The sequence below is a fragment of the Hydra viridissima genome, unplaced genomic scaffold (assembly GCF_058129835.1).
Source record: "Hydra viridissima isolate aposymbiotic clone 2 unplaced genomic scaffold, HvirCarnegie_v1 scaffold_10, whole genome shotgun sequence".
NCBI classification, from domain to species: Eukaryota; Metazoa; Cnidaria; class Hydrozoa; order Anthoathecata; family Hydridae; genus Hydra; species Hydra viridissima.
This window is the reverse complement of record NW_028324309.1, coordinates 10513309-10528924: the sequence shown is the minus strand read 5'-3', so window position 1 is coordinate 10528924 and position 15616 is coordinate 10513309. Positions and strand designations below refer to the sequence as shown.

General features: G+C 27.6%; 1 protein-coding gene across 1 annotated transcript in view; it reads left to right on the top strand.

The window, feature by feature from the left end:
* The window catches only part of LOC145181547 (spectrin alpha chain, non-erythrocytic 1-like), a 34937-nt gene that overhangs the window by 5053 nt on the left and 14268 nt on the right, over positions 1-15616 (top strand). Inside the window, 20 exon segments of the mRNA XM_090100270.1 lie at positions 51-142; positions 424-568; positions 716-832; positions 997-1061; positions 1149-1257; positions 4458-4697; positions 4813-4923; positions 5051-5128; positions 5254-5409; positions 6767-6971; positions 7262-7374; positions 10462-10530; positions 10667-10910; positions 11135-11187; positions 11269-11338; positions 12612-12679; positions 13295-13444; positions 13821-13860; positions 13863-13912; positions 14312-14592. Coding sequence (XP_089956396.1) covers positions 51-142; positions 424-568; positions 716-832; positions 997-1061; positions 1149-1257; positions 4458-4697; positions 4813-4923; positions 5051-5128; positions 5254-5409; positions 6767-6971; positions 7262-7374; positions 10462-10530; positions 10667-10910; positions 11135-11187; positions 11269-11338; positions 12612-12679; positions 13295-13444; positions 13821-13860; positions 13863-13912; positions 14312-14592 — 2456 coding nt within the window.

Genomic DNA, 15616 nt, shown 5'->3' with positions numbered 1-15616 from the left:
AAATCAACTATTCTGAATTTACATTCTTTTTTTAAAATTGCATTTTATAGAAACTTAATTCAGCATGGTCTACTCTAATGGAACATGTTCAGGAAAAAATTAAGAAATTGTTGGTGTTTTTTGAGTTGTATCATTTTTACAGGTAGAGCTATATAACAGTTTTTATTATATAATTTTATGTTTTAGTATTAGATAATAAATAATTTGCATTTAGTATATTGCTGAAGTGTAATAAACATGCAACTTAAAAAAAAGTAAAACCTTTTGTTTTTCTGAATCCTAAAATATTCTAGACTAACATACTAAAGCTCTAAAAGTTTATAGTTTTAATTCATTTAAAAGCATTTAATTTTCTTTTAAACTGTATCATAACATTTTTGTTTTTTGTGACAACATTATCAATATATTATATTCATTATGTAGAGAAGTTGATGAAAGTCTTAATTGGATGAGTGAAAAAAATGACATATTGTCAAATCAAGACATTGGGAATGACTTACAGAGTGTGACTGCCTTGCAAAGAAAACATGAGACATTAGAACGGGATCTTGATGCTCTGTTGGTGAAAGTAAGCTCTTTGAATTTGGTCAAAGTATGAAAAATGTTTTTCATATTCTGACCAGAAAACAACTGTTTTTTTGGATTTAAATTTTTATTTACACTTAGGTGTCTGTTTTTGCATTCATATAGGTGTCTTTTTTTTGCATTCACATAGGTTTCCATTTTGAACAGTGAAGCAAGTAATTTAAAGCTAAAGTATCCAGATTCAGAAAAAACTGTTATGGATAAAGAGAACGAGCTATCTTTGTACTGGAGCAATTTACAAAAAAAGGTAAGTTTATAGTCTAATACTTTTTAAAAATACTGAAGCCTTCTATACCTAATTTTATGGGGTTCTTTTTATAATATTCTTTTTCTTTGTGTATGTTATCTTTTTATGCTTTTAAATGTATTTGATATTCACCTTGCTACAAAAAATGTTAACTTTTGATTCAGGCTCATATTCGAAAGACGAACTTAGCAGATTCTTTTTGTTTGCAAAGATTTCTCTCAGAATCACGGTATGTTGTATACTTTTATTTAATAATTAATACCTTTTTGATTAATCTTAATTTAAATTGTTTTAATGCAATAAAACCCTCATTTAGCGATTATCAATCATTCGTTGGTGATATGTTGATGATGATTGCAGCAGATAAAAAAAGCAATGATGTTGAAAGTGCTAAAGCTTTGCAAGAGATGCATGATGAGCATAAGGTTGATAAATATTCTTTTAATTTGATCTAAACAATTGCTACTGGGGGGATGTTCTTCTAAAACACTAACAGTTGAAGAGCTTTATTGGTTTAAAAAGCTGTTTATTTGTAATAATTTATTGTTTGTCAATTTTTTCTTAAGTAAATGTTCTTTTCTAATGAGCAATTTTCCTGTATTTGAACCAGGAATTTAAGACAAATACTTTCTACCAATATAGTATTATAAGTATTTTTTCAAAATATTTTCCCCAAATTCGTAAAATAAAGTAATGTTTGTGATTATCTGCCATTTCATATATTTAATTGAAAATACACCTTGACATCATCTTTTAAACTTTTAAAACCAGTATAATCACAATGGAAAAATATGTTACACTGGAACAGGGCTACCGAGAGGGGGGGGGCCAAAGGGACAGTTTGTCCAGGGTGGCAGATGTCGATGGGGCGCCAGATGCCGAAGTAAAATAAAAATAGTTTTTTTAATCTTAAAATACCATAATTGAAATGTATACATTACAATTATGGCATCTTAAGATTATAAAAAACCACTTCAGAGCCACCATGGGACAAGAGTGACTTTCAAATCTTATGATGTTGTTGATTGAAAATGATCTCGCGAAATCATTGTCATATGATGAAGTAATTTATAATTTTGCCTAGAAAAAAGCTCCAAAATTTTAATTAAATTAGGGATTGTTTATGCTGTGGTTAGTTAGCAAAAAATGAAATAAAGTTAAAGAAGCTACAAAGGCATAATGTATTTTTTTGCTTCTATGCTAAGTATATATATGAAGCAAAATCTATAAGGGTGCCAAAAAAGGCTTTGTCCCAGGCGGCTTGAAGGCTCTCGGCGGCCCTGCACTGGAAAGTAAACAAACTTGATAATCAACTTTTTATTTCTTTAAATATTTTTCATGTTTTTAAACAGAAACTTAAAATTTTATATTAATGTATTCAACATTCTAATTATATATTTTATATTAATGTATACACCCTAACTATTATTTGACTGTTGATACTTTAAAGTATTGAGTAAAACTTATGTGTTACTAAAAAAAAAATTATTTTGCTTTCATGTTTTGGTTACAAATATGTCAAATACTACATTTAATATTGGTTTAAAATAAGTGTTACTGAAGAGAGCTATTGTTCAATAAAAGACAAGTAACTTTTAAATACCTTGGTCAACTAAGGGTTAATTACATTTTTAAGCATTACTTTTTTTGATATATTTAAACTACTATTCTATAAAAGTGAGAAATTCGTTTTACAATGAAAAGTAAACAAGCATAAAGTTACTATAATTTAAGTAAACTTTTTCTGTTGTGTCCACCTATGTTTGTGATTACCGGTGATGTCTGGCTGGTATACTGTCAACTTAATGTGCATAGTTTTATTCAGTATTGAGTCCCAAGTAGATTACTCCGAAAAGTTGTATGATTTTGGAATTCTACTTTTTCTTCTAGAATTCCCCAAAGGTGTTTAAATCTGATGATTGGCCCAATCAAATATTTCCTTTTTTTCTCTTTAAAATAGTTTTTGGCAACTTTGGATTATATTTTGAGTCATCTTTTAAATATATATTTGTGTTTTCTTGCAGATGGCTTAAGATCCTCTGTTAAAATTTTAACGTATGCTTCCGTAATCATCTTTTCATCAATCTTAACAAATTTACCAACCCATTTTCATGAAAAGCAGCCACAAACTTTTACTGAACCTCTGCTACACTTCACTGTTGGTGACCAGCCATTTTGATTTTTTAAATCATGCTATCTTTTCTTTAAATTTTTAATCCTCAGTTTACTTTTGTCTGCCCATATTACTTTTTTCTTAAGCAATATAGGCAGATTGTCTTGATGTTCCTTTTTATTAGTTATGTTTTTTTATTTTAAAGAAATTTTTTAGGTTTCTTTCTTTAATTCTACTACAAATAACTTTAACAGAAACACTTAAATCTCTTTTTACTTTTCATTTTTAATTTTCATTTTAAGTTTTTTAAAAAAATTCAAATACGCCAATAAATGAAAGAAACAAAATGTTATCAAAAATAGAATCTACTCGCTATAGAGCTTTACTTATTTTCTTAAAAATATTTTAAAAAGATTTGGAATTTTTTCTTTATTATATTAAAATCTCTATCTTTTCAATGAGGTCATTTCTTCTGCTTTTTCTAACTTGAGGACATATTGTCTTAAAAGGTTGTTTTACAAGGTCAAAATCAAATTTTTTTGGAGCCACAGTTTTATCTTATTGTGAAGTTGTTTAAGATTTTTTGCTCACCAACCCTTCTAATAGACCATTCTTTTCAGATTAACTCTTGGATCAGGCATATTTAGGAATGCTTGATTGATCAGCTTTTGCATCAAAATTAGCCCATTACTTGTCAAGGTACAAAAAAATTTATTTGCATAATGTGATGTTGTTAGGTTGGGCCTTATAGAAGAGATACTCATAGAGTGATGTTCAGCTATGAACAAAATAAGTTGCTATTGATAAGTTGCCACAGTGATAGATGACTCATTGTTGATGTTGCATGATTTTTTTTTGAAGTTTTCCATATACCCTATTACAGCTAATAAAAAATGGGAGCAAATTAATTTTCAAGCATTTTGCCTTATTAAAATTGCATGAATGTAGTTGAACATTGACATTTTTCTTCTCCAAAATTTTAGTAATCATAAGTTTTAGCATAGTTATATTATTTCAGGGTTTGCTTATTTCAAGTAAGCAACACTTTTATTTGCGAACCATTAGCCATATTAAATAACAATAATTGGCAACTCATTATGCTATTTAAATTCTTTGATTTCTTTCAAAAACAAAATTCTTGAAGTCTCCAGACATTTTAAAGGATTATTGTTTTGAGAAGATGCTATCATATACATCTCATGCACAATGCTAAAAAAACAGGTGGTTATCAAAGCTTAATATTTTTTCATATTTTTTTAGTCAATTGCATTTGTTAAATGTGATATTAACATAAAAGATGAAATTATGTCACTGAAAAGTGCTATATCATATGGTTTTATTTCAATATTTTTTCATTGGAGCTTGAATATTGATATTTTTATTTATTTGTATTAATTTTTTCAGGGCTGCATAACTTGTTATTAAGAGTTATGTAAATTTATTTTCTAGGGTTGTATAAATACCTCTTCAAAGTTAATTTCTTTTTTCTAGATTACATTGATTTTTTTTCAGGGTTATATAGATGCTTCTGAGGATGGATTTGAGAAAACAATTGCGCTTGGGAAAAAAATGATTGAAGAAGAGCATTATGGTAAAGCAGATGTTGCTAATGAGATTGCTACATTACAAAATGAACATCAAAAGATTCTTGAATTTTGGGAAGAAAAAAAGAAAGAGTATGAACAAGGCCTGGATTTTCAACTATTCATGAGAGATGCTGATCAAATGGAGTCTATTATGATTAAGCAAGAAGTGAGCAATTAAAATTTATTTAAACCTATAAAAATGTATGAGTGTGTTTTTATGGATTCATTATGTATCCTAGGAGTAGACTGTATCACTGGAGAATAATCTTTTTATTTTATAGAATTTTTTATGCTCAGAGCCAGACAGTGATTCTGTTGATGGTGCAGATAAGTTGAAAAAGAAGCAAGAGGAATTTGAAAATGCCTTGCAGACACAAGAAGAAAAAATAGAGGTTCTCTTAAATATGAGATTTTTTTTTTAAGTGCAATTTAGAAAACTGTGTGCAATAAATTTTCAATAGTAGCAAATTAATTGTTTGTGGGATATCATAAGTTGTTTTTTTTTTTTGTTTGTTAAAGGCTATTAATGAGTTTGCAGATCGCTTAGCATTGCAAAATCATAATGCTATTCAAGAAATCAAGACCAAACAAGAACAAGTAAGAGTTTTGCTTACTATTTGTTTAATCTTGTTAAATTCTCTGGAATTTCAACTAATGTTAATATATCTCTGGAATTTTAGTTTTAATATATTTATGTAATTTTGAATAATTTTATTAATTAGATCATTAACAAGCGCAATAGGTTATGGGAACTTGCTAATGCTCGTCGTTCAAAACTTGGGAATTCATCACAGTTTTATCAGTTTGAAAGGGAGGCTGAGGAAACAAAAATATGGTTACAAGAAAAATTAAAAATAGCACAAGATGAATGTTTTCGTGTAAGTCTTTAGTTATTGTCATGATCATTTTTAGTATCTTTTTTTTTTTTTGCTTATTTTCTAGTTGCATAGTATAATACCATTTAAAAAATTTAAAAAAAAAAAAAAAATTTTGTGTGGTTTTATTTTTGTGTCCTAGAATTTGGCTGTTATCACTAAAATTATTTATAAATTGTAGGGTTTGAGTACTGGTTTTCCGAAAAATAGTCTAAACTTTTCAAACTTTACCAAAAAACACAGGAAATCTGTGAAAACAACAAAAATAAAGTATGGGGCTCCAAACACTAATCATGTTATTTTTGATTTGCTAGCAGTTAACTTTTTTTAATGTGATTTTAAAGATAGTCCGAAATGATAATGACTATTGCTGTTTATTAAACCTACTTCTGTAGAAGCAGAGAACTTTTTTAGCAGTAGATTTGTTCATCACTAAGTTGTGTTGTTGACTTAGTGATAAATCAATTAAATCATTGTGTTTGTTGAGAAGTTACTATTCTAAGAATGCTGTTTGATGTTACAGTGCTTGTCAGTTTACGTGACATCCAAAAAGTTCAAAAAATATACAAATTATATGAATATGCCATATTTCAAACTGGTACTAAAAAGAAAAAAAAAAATTTGCAAGCCTTAAGAATCTACATTAAAAAATAGCCCCACAAACATGCAATACACTATTCAAGTCTGCTTCTCATCAACCTGGATGAAAGAGATTTATCAGTTTTTGATGGACACAATGCTCACATTTTATATCTGCCTCTCAGCAACTTGAACTTAAGAAATTTATTTGCTAGTGCTTGTCAGCACTAGCAGTATTTTATAGCAACTTGATGCCTGTTTTTTCAAAACTGCTAAGACAGCATCCTAAAATTGCTTGAGAAAGTTTTATGAACAGACATCTTTTTGTAATGAGCAGATAAGAAGCAGTTTCCAAAGTTACTAAAGCAAATGCGTGTTCTTGCATTTAAATGCTATTTATCACTTTTGAAACAAAAATTAACATAATTTACAAATAATGTAGAAGAATTCTAGGATGTAGAGTAATCAACTGACCTAGTAAACCTAGTAAAGGGTTTAAGAATATTTTACTCTAATCAGAATTGTTAAAATATATCAAAGCTACCTTAACCACTTTAAAGTTATTGTAAAAACATATTATTTTATTATTCCCAGTTTCAAACAGGTTTCCTGTTTTAAGGTTAATTTCTTTCTGTTTCCCAGTTTTTTCTTTAATCCTGTTCGGTTCAATCACTAATTGATTGTGATTGCATAAAGTTAGTTATTTTTAAAGTAATTTTTTTAAATGTTAAAATGTATTAACAAAAAATGAAATTAGTAATAAAAAATGATTTTCTGTTAGGATCCAATCAATTTGCAAGGGAAGATTCAAAAGCATCAAGCATTTTTATTGGAACTCAACTCAAACAAGTCTAGAATTGATAGTGTGAAAGAAAGGGGCCATGAACTGATTGATAGTGGCCATTATGCCAAAGTGGATATTTTAACAATGATTAATGATGTTGAAAATTCATGGGATGAAGTTAAACTAAAAGCAGAAGAAAAAGGTTTTAATTTTTTATCACAGTTTTATATTTTTTTATCACTTATTTCTTACAGACTATTATTTAGTAAGTATAAAGGGTTTAATTATGTTAAAAAAATTTTTTGTAACTTTTTTAAACAAACAAAACGGTAATTAACAATTGTAAACTTTTCATAAGATGCACCCTCTTCTACATGTCTTTTTCTCTCTCACTCCTATATTTTTTCAATTCTAATTTTCTTTAAAACAAAATTTGTATATATACATTGTGATATCAGCATATTTGATAGCTTAAAAGCTGTTTCATTTTAGGTCAGCGTCTTTCTGAAGCAAATTTAGAGCAGCAATTTGTTAGAAGCATTGAAGATTTTGAGATGTGGTTGGGGGAAACAGAAATGCATTTAGCATCTGATGAACTTGGAAAGGTAAAGTTTTTTTATTTTTCTAGTTCATTTTTTTCAAAGAAGCCAACTGAATCCACAAAAATTCCCTAAAGCATGTTCAAGTTTTAATTGTGATGTTCAAATAGCTTGTGTTGTTTAAGTACTCTTGTGTTAAACCACTAAATAACTTTTTTAATCACCATTTTCTACTGATTTATTAAGAACAACACAATAAGTATTAAAACATCTTGATTTTGGAAATGTTGAGTGCTTAGAGAATTCAGGCCCACAACCATCTGTATTAACTGGTAAAGAACTATTATATTTGCAAAGCAAACAGTAGTGAATATTTAACAGCCTGTAAATTCAAAATTTCAAAAGCTGGCTTTGTGAAAGCAAAAAAGAAATTCAATGAGAAGGCTTTTTAGTCCAAAATATATAAAAGTTCAAGAAAATAGGCTGAAAGGTCACTTAGAGGTTTGTATAAACATTCTGTTGCATCTTGTGGATAAAAGTTCTTTATTATGAATGATGAAATTTACTGACCATTTGATCAGGCACCAACTAAAGAGTACTACAATACTGTCAATGATTGTGAGGTTGATATTGAACTTAAAACAAAAAGTAAGTTGAATTTCAATGCTAAATGATTGGTATGTCAGATGATCACACAGGGTGGTAAGTTTTTGAACCTTATGTCTTATTTGATCTTATGATTACCCCAAAGAGTTTTAAGAAGCATCAAATTCCATTTAAACAAACTGAGGCAAGGTTTTTAGTTTCTTTTCTTGCTATAAATGACTAGCTCCCATTATCTTTAAATTGTTTGGTTATGTCACCAAGAAGAGAAATGCAAAAGCTGTACCTAACCAAAACCAATAGAGTGTTTTTGGGCATTGTGCAAGAGAAATTTAAAACAGTTGAATAAGAAAGGAGATACAATTTATAAAGCTTAATCATCCTTTACTTAACTAAGTTTAAAAAACATGGTTCTCCCTTTTTTCATTCAAAAAACCTTTTAGTTTTAAATTTTTCCAACTGTGAAATTTTTAATTTGTAAAAAAGAAAAAGTTTTATCAAATGACACTACTAAAATGCCACTAATTCCACAAATGCATTCAAAGATAATATTGGGATGAACTATCATTATGAGAGTGAATCAAAGTTGTGCACTCCTTGTTTTCTGTAAAAAGTCATATTTTTTAGAAATGTTGTTATTATTACCTTTAAAAAGAAAATGAGAGAATTTCAGAAAGCTTTAAATAGTTAATCCATATACTCTTCCTCTGATTGCATGGAAGAAGCATTTAAGTTCAAGTCAGAAACTATCCTATACTATTACTATTTCTGATATTAATTGATAATTTCTGATAATATTTACTAAAGTTGCCATGTTTTAGAGAATCCCCTGCCTTTTACAAATGAATTTGTTAATGATATCAAAATTGTCAAACTTTATCCTTTGTATTATGTCCTGTTCACACACCAATTATACTGGTAAGTCAACTAGACTGCATAAGTAAATTAAATATATATATCTTTTCTTTTGAAGCTTTGATTGAATTATAATTATTATTGATTTAAAAAAAAAATCTTCGCTTAGTGTATAAGTTGACTTTGTATAAAAATGAGGTCTTTTTTTTTAAGTCTCATCTAAACAACTTACAGTTAATCACTATTTATAGTGCTCACCAATTCAGAGAGTCTCTGTCCCTCTTTCCCCTTGTAACCTACTGTTGCCTTATAAAATTTTTATATGTGATGCTGTGGCACTAAAATTCAACTACTTTTGAGTTTTGCTTAGTGTAAAAATCTGCAACCTTCTAACTTTGGATTGTCTCTCACTAAATATGCTGTCAGCTAGTCAGAGGAGCAAGTTAAAGAGAGTTTATTACTCTCATAAATTGGTGCAAGAATAAGGTTATCAAGAGTATATATAGAGGTGCTTGTTGGAGATAAGCTCAAATACTTTTTTTTTCTTTTTGTTTTTTATGATTTAATCCAGAGGTTCCACAACTATGAATGTTTTTAAATCTATTAACATGAAAGCCTTTCTGTTAATAGCTTTAAAAACATTCACAGTTGTGGAACCTCTGGATTAAATCATAAAAATTTTTCTGCGTGTTATACTGACATAAATGAATAATCCTATAAGTAATTATCTGCTTTAAGTACAATTGAACCTGGCAGAAAGTAATGGGCTGTCATTTCAGTTCAAAAAAACTGTTAGATTGTGAAAATCTTAAATGAAAAAAAACTATTTCCATTCTTAAACCCTTTGAGTAAACATTTTTTTAACCAAAACCTGCTCTATTTTGATTAGGCATTATAAGTTTTATTAAATTGTAAGCATTACATTATTTTATTACATTATAAATTTTTATAAATTCTCACCGACTCCTCTTGGATCCCTTGCTCGTTTTTTTGTTGTATCCTAACAGGCTGAGCAAAAAAATGTTGAAACATAATTCCAGTTAATACCCAATTATAGGTATATTAGGACCAAAAATTATGTTCATTGGTTATTCCTAGATGTTTTCTTTATATAAAGTAAAGATATCATGATCACTATTATGTGAAATGATCCTTAAGCTATTGCCTTTTTTTTTAAATGATTGTTTTTCAGTATTATTAGCAAATCATCAAACAAAACATAGCCTTTGTATAAACCTGGTACATTCTAATTTTTTTTATTTATTTTTTTCTTCCTTAAAAAAAACTAAGCTTGCAAAAGTTTATCTTAAAAAAAAGAAAAAATGAAGTGAAGTAAAAAAAGTTAAAAATTAAAGATTCAAAGGTCTTAAAACTAAGTAAATCAGTTAGTTGTTCAACATTTTGTTGGATTTGTTAATATCTCACTGCACTTCAATATAAAATGTATTACTTTAGTGGCATAGTGATATTAGGATTATTTATTAAATATGATTCAAATTATCTGAAATTTAAAGTGTCAAACTTTTTATCTGTGTAATAATTACTTTTTTTCAATCACAGTAACACAGGCCTATATATATTACATTTTTACATTTGCTAAAAAAATTAGCTCTATTACAATTTTGCTTGATTTACAATGACATTTATTTAGGTTGATTAACTCTTGTGGATTTTATTACTTCTTATCATTCTTAGAACTTGATGAATGTAAAGAATCTTCAGAAGAAGTTAAATATGCTTGAAGTTGATGTTCTTTCTCACAAGGTTATTTTGAAAGGAAATTTTAAAAAATTTTAAAAATCCAGAATTTGTAAACCTTTTGTAATTGTTCAATTTCAAATTTGATTTAAAGATCAGCTTGTTACAATTCTTTCTCTATTTTTAAAGTTAATTTCAATAGGAGCCACTTCAAGCTATAAAAGAGAGTGCTGCCCAATTTGTTGCCAATGGCCACTTTAATGCTGAAGAAATACATTTAAAGCAAGTTGCCCTTTTTGACCGCTATAATCATCTCGAAATCCCTCTTAGTAAACGTAAAACTGAACTGGAGAATTCCAGAAAACTTCATCAACTCTTTCATGATATTGAGGATGAAGAAGGCTGGATTAAAGAAAAAGAACCAATTGTTTCTTCTTTGCACACAGGTATAATAAAAAAAGATTTTGAATTTCAATACTCTAACATTAATAAGGTCCTTCTTTTTTGCTTGAGAGTGAAGTTTAAGGTTGAGGTCATTTAAAAACTATTACAGTTTTGCATGCTGTATAACAGCAAATAAGGAGTTTTTCATCAAATTAAGTCAAAAGTGCTGTTGTTTAAAATTTTTTTTCTCATTTGATAATTTAAAAATTAAGAGTTTATATTTTAGGAAAAGATTTAATTGGTGCACAGAATCTCCTGAAAAAACATCAAGCTTTAGTGGTAATTTTTAGAACATATTAGTAAATCTTATAACCAAGGCAAGTGTTTTTACATTTTTATATAAATAGAAATTCTTTACAGACAGAAATTGCTCTTCATGAAAAAGATGTTACAGAAGTTTGCACATTAGGAAATGAATTAGTTAAAACAGGTTAGTTTTTTTTATCTAGAAATGTTTTTTTTCCTGTTACATCCCAATTTAGTCAATGTAAATTTGGAGCTTCCATTAATGCTTCAAGCACCTAAATGTCTTTTAAAAAAAACACTTATAAAAAAAATTTTTTTTTGCCTAAATGTCCTACTTTAAAGAGTATTATTCAATTACAGCTGAGATTAAAATGTATTTTAATTTTTGTGATGGTAAAAAAAAGCCAAAAGTAGTCAATTTAGAGAAATGTCCTTCAAGATATCTATTTGGTTAACTGATATTAACTCCTTTGTTGGGCTTAATTTACCAGCTACTTTCAATTAATTTCCTTTAGTAAAAAATTTCTGATGTAACTGCAGCTTCATGATGTGGATAAATCTAAAAGAAATTAAATTTACTATTTTAGTAAGTAACCTAAAGCACTTTTTAAATAGATTAGAAAACTTTGCTGCTCTTAATTCAAAATCCAAATCAGGCTCTTAATGTACTTTGTGCCAAAGGTTAGAGATTATGTGATGCATTTACACATGGTAATTGAACAGTAATAAGATTATAAGAGCAAGTTACAGTACTGAGATAATAATGATACATTTGTACTGTATTGTCCATCTTTATTTGATAAACTACTGCGCATAATCTACAATTGCTTAATAATACCCAAGATTTTCTTTGTTCCTTAATTGCTCTGGAAGAATATATCATATTATCTCTCTATTTGTAAAACAATACCAAAATCTGTTTTATATTCAAGAACTTCTTTACAACAATGATTTGAAGTAATAAAGTTTGTATAATAAAATCTGTTCATATGATCACATAAACAAAATATAATAGTAGCATATGCTAATTATATTCCATGCAGCAATTAGTATAAACAAAATTGTTTGTAAAATTATTTTTATTAAGATAAAGTGGTAATAACATTTTAGTTAAGAACTTTAACAAAGTTTAAAAAAATCTTTAAAGATAAAATAAAATGATGCTAAAATTATATTTAAGAATTTTTATTTTCATTAAGGTTTTTTTTAGGGGAGAGGGGGGATTATTTTTTAAATTTGCTACTTTCTCCCTGGCTCAGAGTATAAAAATGAATTATACAACCAACCCTATATCATTTATTATGGAAAACATCAAAGATTTTTCTCAGAGCTAAGCAAATTTTTGTCATATTAAGGCCTATTTAATAAATTGTGAATTTTGAGTAAATCAAATGTTCATTCTCTGATTGTTTATATGTTAGTTTACTTAAATTTTTTATGATAAGCTATTTATCTAGATCACAATAATTCTGAAGATATTGCAGCAAAAGTTGGTTACTTGAGTAATTTGTGGAATGACCTCAAGGTAAAAAAATTTCATGTCAAAAATTTGTAAGGCTTTAAAAAGTTCAACAAGCATGAAATATTTTCAATTATATTGTATTCAGTTATCATATTTTTTTTTCAAGCAAAATAGAATAACTGAAGCAGAGACCTGAAGTCTTCAATATGATTTTAATTGATATTTAAAAAACTTTCAAGTACAATTAGACATACTATAACTTCTTTTTGCTTAACATTTTTAGATTTCTCTTTGAAATTTCTTTTATAAAATACACCATTCCTGTAAATTATTGTTCAATTAACTCATTTGTAAACTGTTTTGAACTCTCTATGTTTGTCAAAAAAATAAAAAAATGTAAAAGTAAAATCAGCCAGTCATAAGCAATGTTAAATTTTAAAAGCCAATGAAAATTTCTTTTTTCAATTATTTTTCAACAAATTTGTTAAGAAAAATTAAGTTTTCAGTTTCTTTAATTTCATATTCTGGGTTCTATAATTCCCTTTAACATTTTATTACATTACACCGCATATTTAAACTAACATAATTACACTGCATATTTAAGCTAGCATAATTTTGAAATAGAATTTTATATTTCTTTAAGATGATGGCTATAATAGTTAAAAATTTTTGCTTCAGTCTCGAAGTGATCTGCGTATGAAGGAGTTATTTGATGCTATTGAGACACATCAGTACATTGCAGATGCTGATGATGCTGAGTCTTGGATGCTAGAGAAAGAGCCACTTGCTAGTAATACTGAATATGGGAAAGATGAAGATACAGCTCAGGTAAAAATTTTTTTACTTGATTTTTTTTTTTTTTGGCAACAAGTTTTAAGTAGTTAAAATAATTTTATGAAGCATCATTTATCACAATACTTTTTTTAAATTTGTAACCTGTGTACTTATTTTTATTTGTAACCTGTGAACTCATTTTTATTTGTAACCTGTGAATTAATTTCATTGAATTCTAAGACTTTATTTGTATACAAGATCTAAAAGAAAAAGTTTGAATATTTTTTTTGTGAAAGATTCTATTTTACTTTCTGCTTTTTAAAAACTAAGAAAAAACTAATGAGAGCTTTTCATATTATCCTGAAATCTGTTTGTTATAGTATTAAAAAAAAGTTTATTGTAATTCTCAAATTTTAAAAATGTTTTACAGGCTATGCTTAAGAAACACGAAGCTCTTATGGCAGATATTGAACATACAATTCTGTTATTCGCACTTTAAATGAACAAAGCCAGAAATGCAAGGTTAGTTCTGATAATTTCTTGGTGGGTACTCTCAAGAAACAAGTGAAAAAAGTAATTATTTGAAAGGGTGTATAATTTTTTGCAATTCAAAAAATGCAAAAAAAAAGTTTATTCTTAAACCTGAGCCTAGTTTGTTCTTAATGATATTTCTCAAGAACTCCAATTGAGACAACTATTTTAGAAAGTTCTAAATTTTCAATTTAGCTGCAATCCATAAAAAACAAATTAGAATCAGTTTGGAATTATAGCAACTCTTTGAATGGAGAGGGGCACTTCATTAAATGAAGATAGAACTCTTTAAATTTATAGCCATTTCACATTTGTTGATTTATTAATATTGATTTTACTAAATATCTGTTTATGTTTGGTAGTTTAATAAAAAATATTATTTATATGTAGCCATTTATGTTTGGTGATCTGTCTAATAAAGAAGTTGTTGAAGTTATACACAGCTATGATGAAAAAAATCCTCATGAGATTTCTGTAGAAAAGGGGCAAATATTGACACTGTTGAATAGTTCAAATCGTGAATGGTGGAAAGTTGAAAGTGATGATAGCCAAGGATTCGTTCCAACCGAGTGTTTGAGAAAAATTGATTCATTAAAAGCTTCTCAAGATATGTTGTCAAATATTCCTGAAGCCGAAAGTATTGCAAGCCGTCAAGAAAAATTGAATAAAAGGTATTTTGTTGCTATATCTTTATAATTTTAAGATTTTTTATTGTTATTTTTTATGTTTTTAAATCAAACTTTTGCTGTTATAAGTAAAAACAAAAGTTTCATTTAATTGATTTAAGTAATTGCTACAAGTCTTAATTAATTATTGTCATTTTGTTAGGGTAGAAAAAAGATAATAATTAGTAATAATATTTCTTTTTTCGATTTTCTGATGAGGGTGGAACTAAGGGTCTGCGTATCGTTATTATTTTGAACCGATAACGATATGAAACGATAACGATATCAAACAATATGAGTTTGTCTATGAAACGATAATATCGGTTTAGCTATCGTTTGAAACGATAACCAAACGATAACTTATCGTTTGAAACGATATTATCGGCTTTTTTTATCGGTTTATCGGAATACATAAAAATAACGAGAATACCGATATTTATCGGTATAATAACGATATTTTTTACAATATTCCAATTTTTTTTTTTTTTTTAAATGCCAAATTTTAGTTCAAATATATAATAAATCTTCAAGTCGAGTCAAGATGTCGTTTTGCCTATCTTAACCGGTTTTACAAGTTAATCCTTCCCTATTGTATATATTATCTAGATGTCTAACTTCACAAAAATTCTGTAAAGAAAAAGTGAAGCAACACTGTTCTCCAAAATGAACCCCAGGTTGAAACTCCCCCCACTCCTGATTTTTTTACATTTAATCAATCATATGCATTAGTAAACACAATATATGTTGTCAAAAAAATCTGAACTAAGTGCTAAATATGTATACTTCCAAAATTAAAATGCATAATTTTTGGCTTTTTTTCTTCCAAAGTTTTAATAAAGTCAGCCATTATAGATCAAAGTTCTATAATGGCTGACTTTATTAAAACTATTCTCATTATTTTTATGTATTCCGATAAACCGATAAAAAAAGCCGATAATATCGTTTCAAACGATAAGTTATCGTTTGGTTATCGTTTCAAACGATAAGTTATCGTTTCATAGGCAAACTCATATCGTTTGATATCGTTATC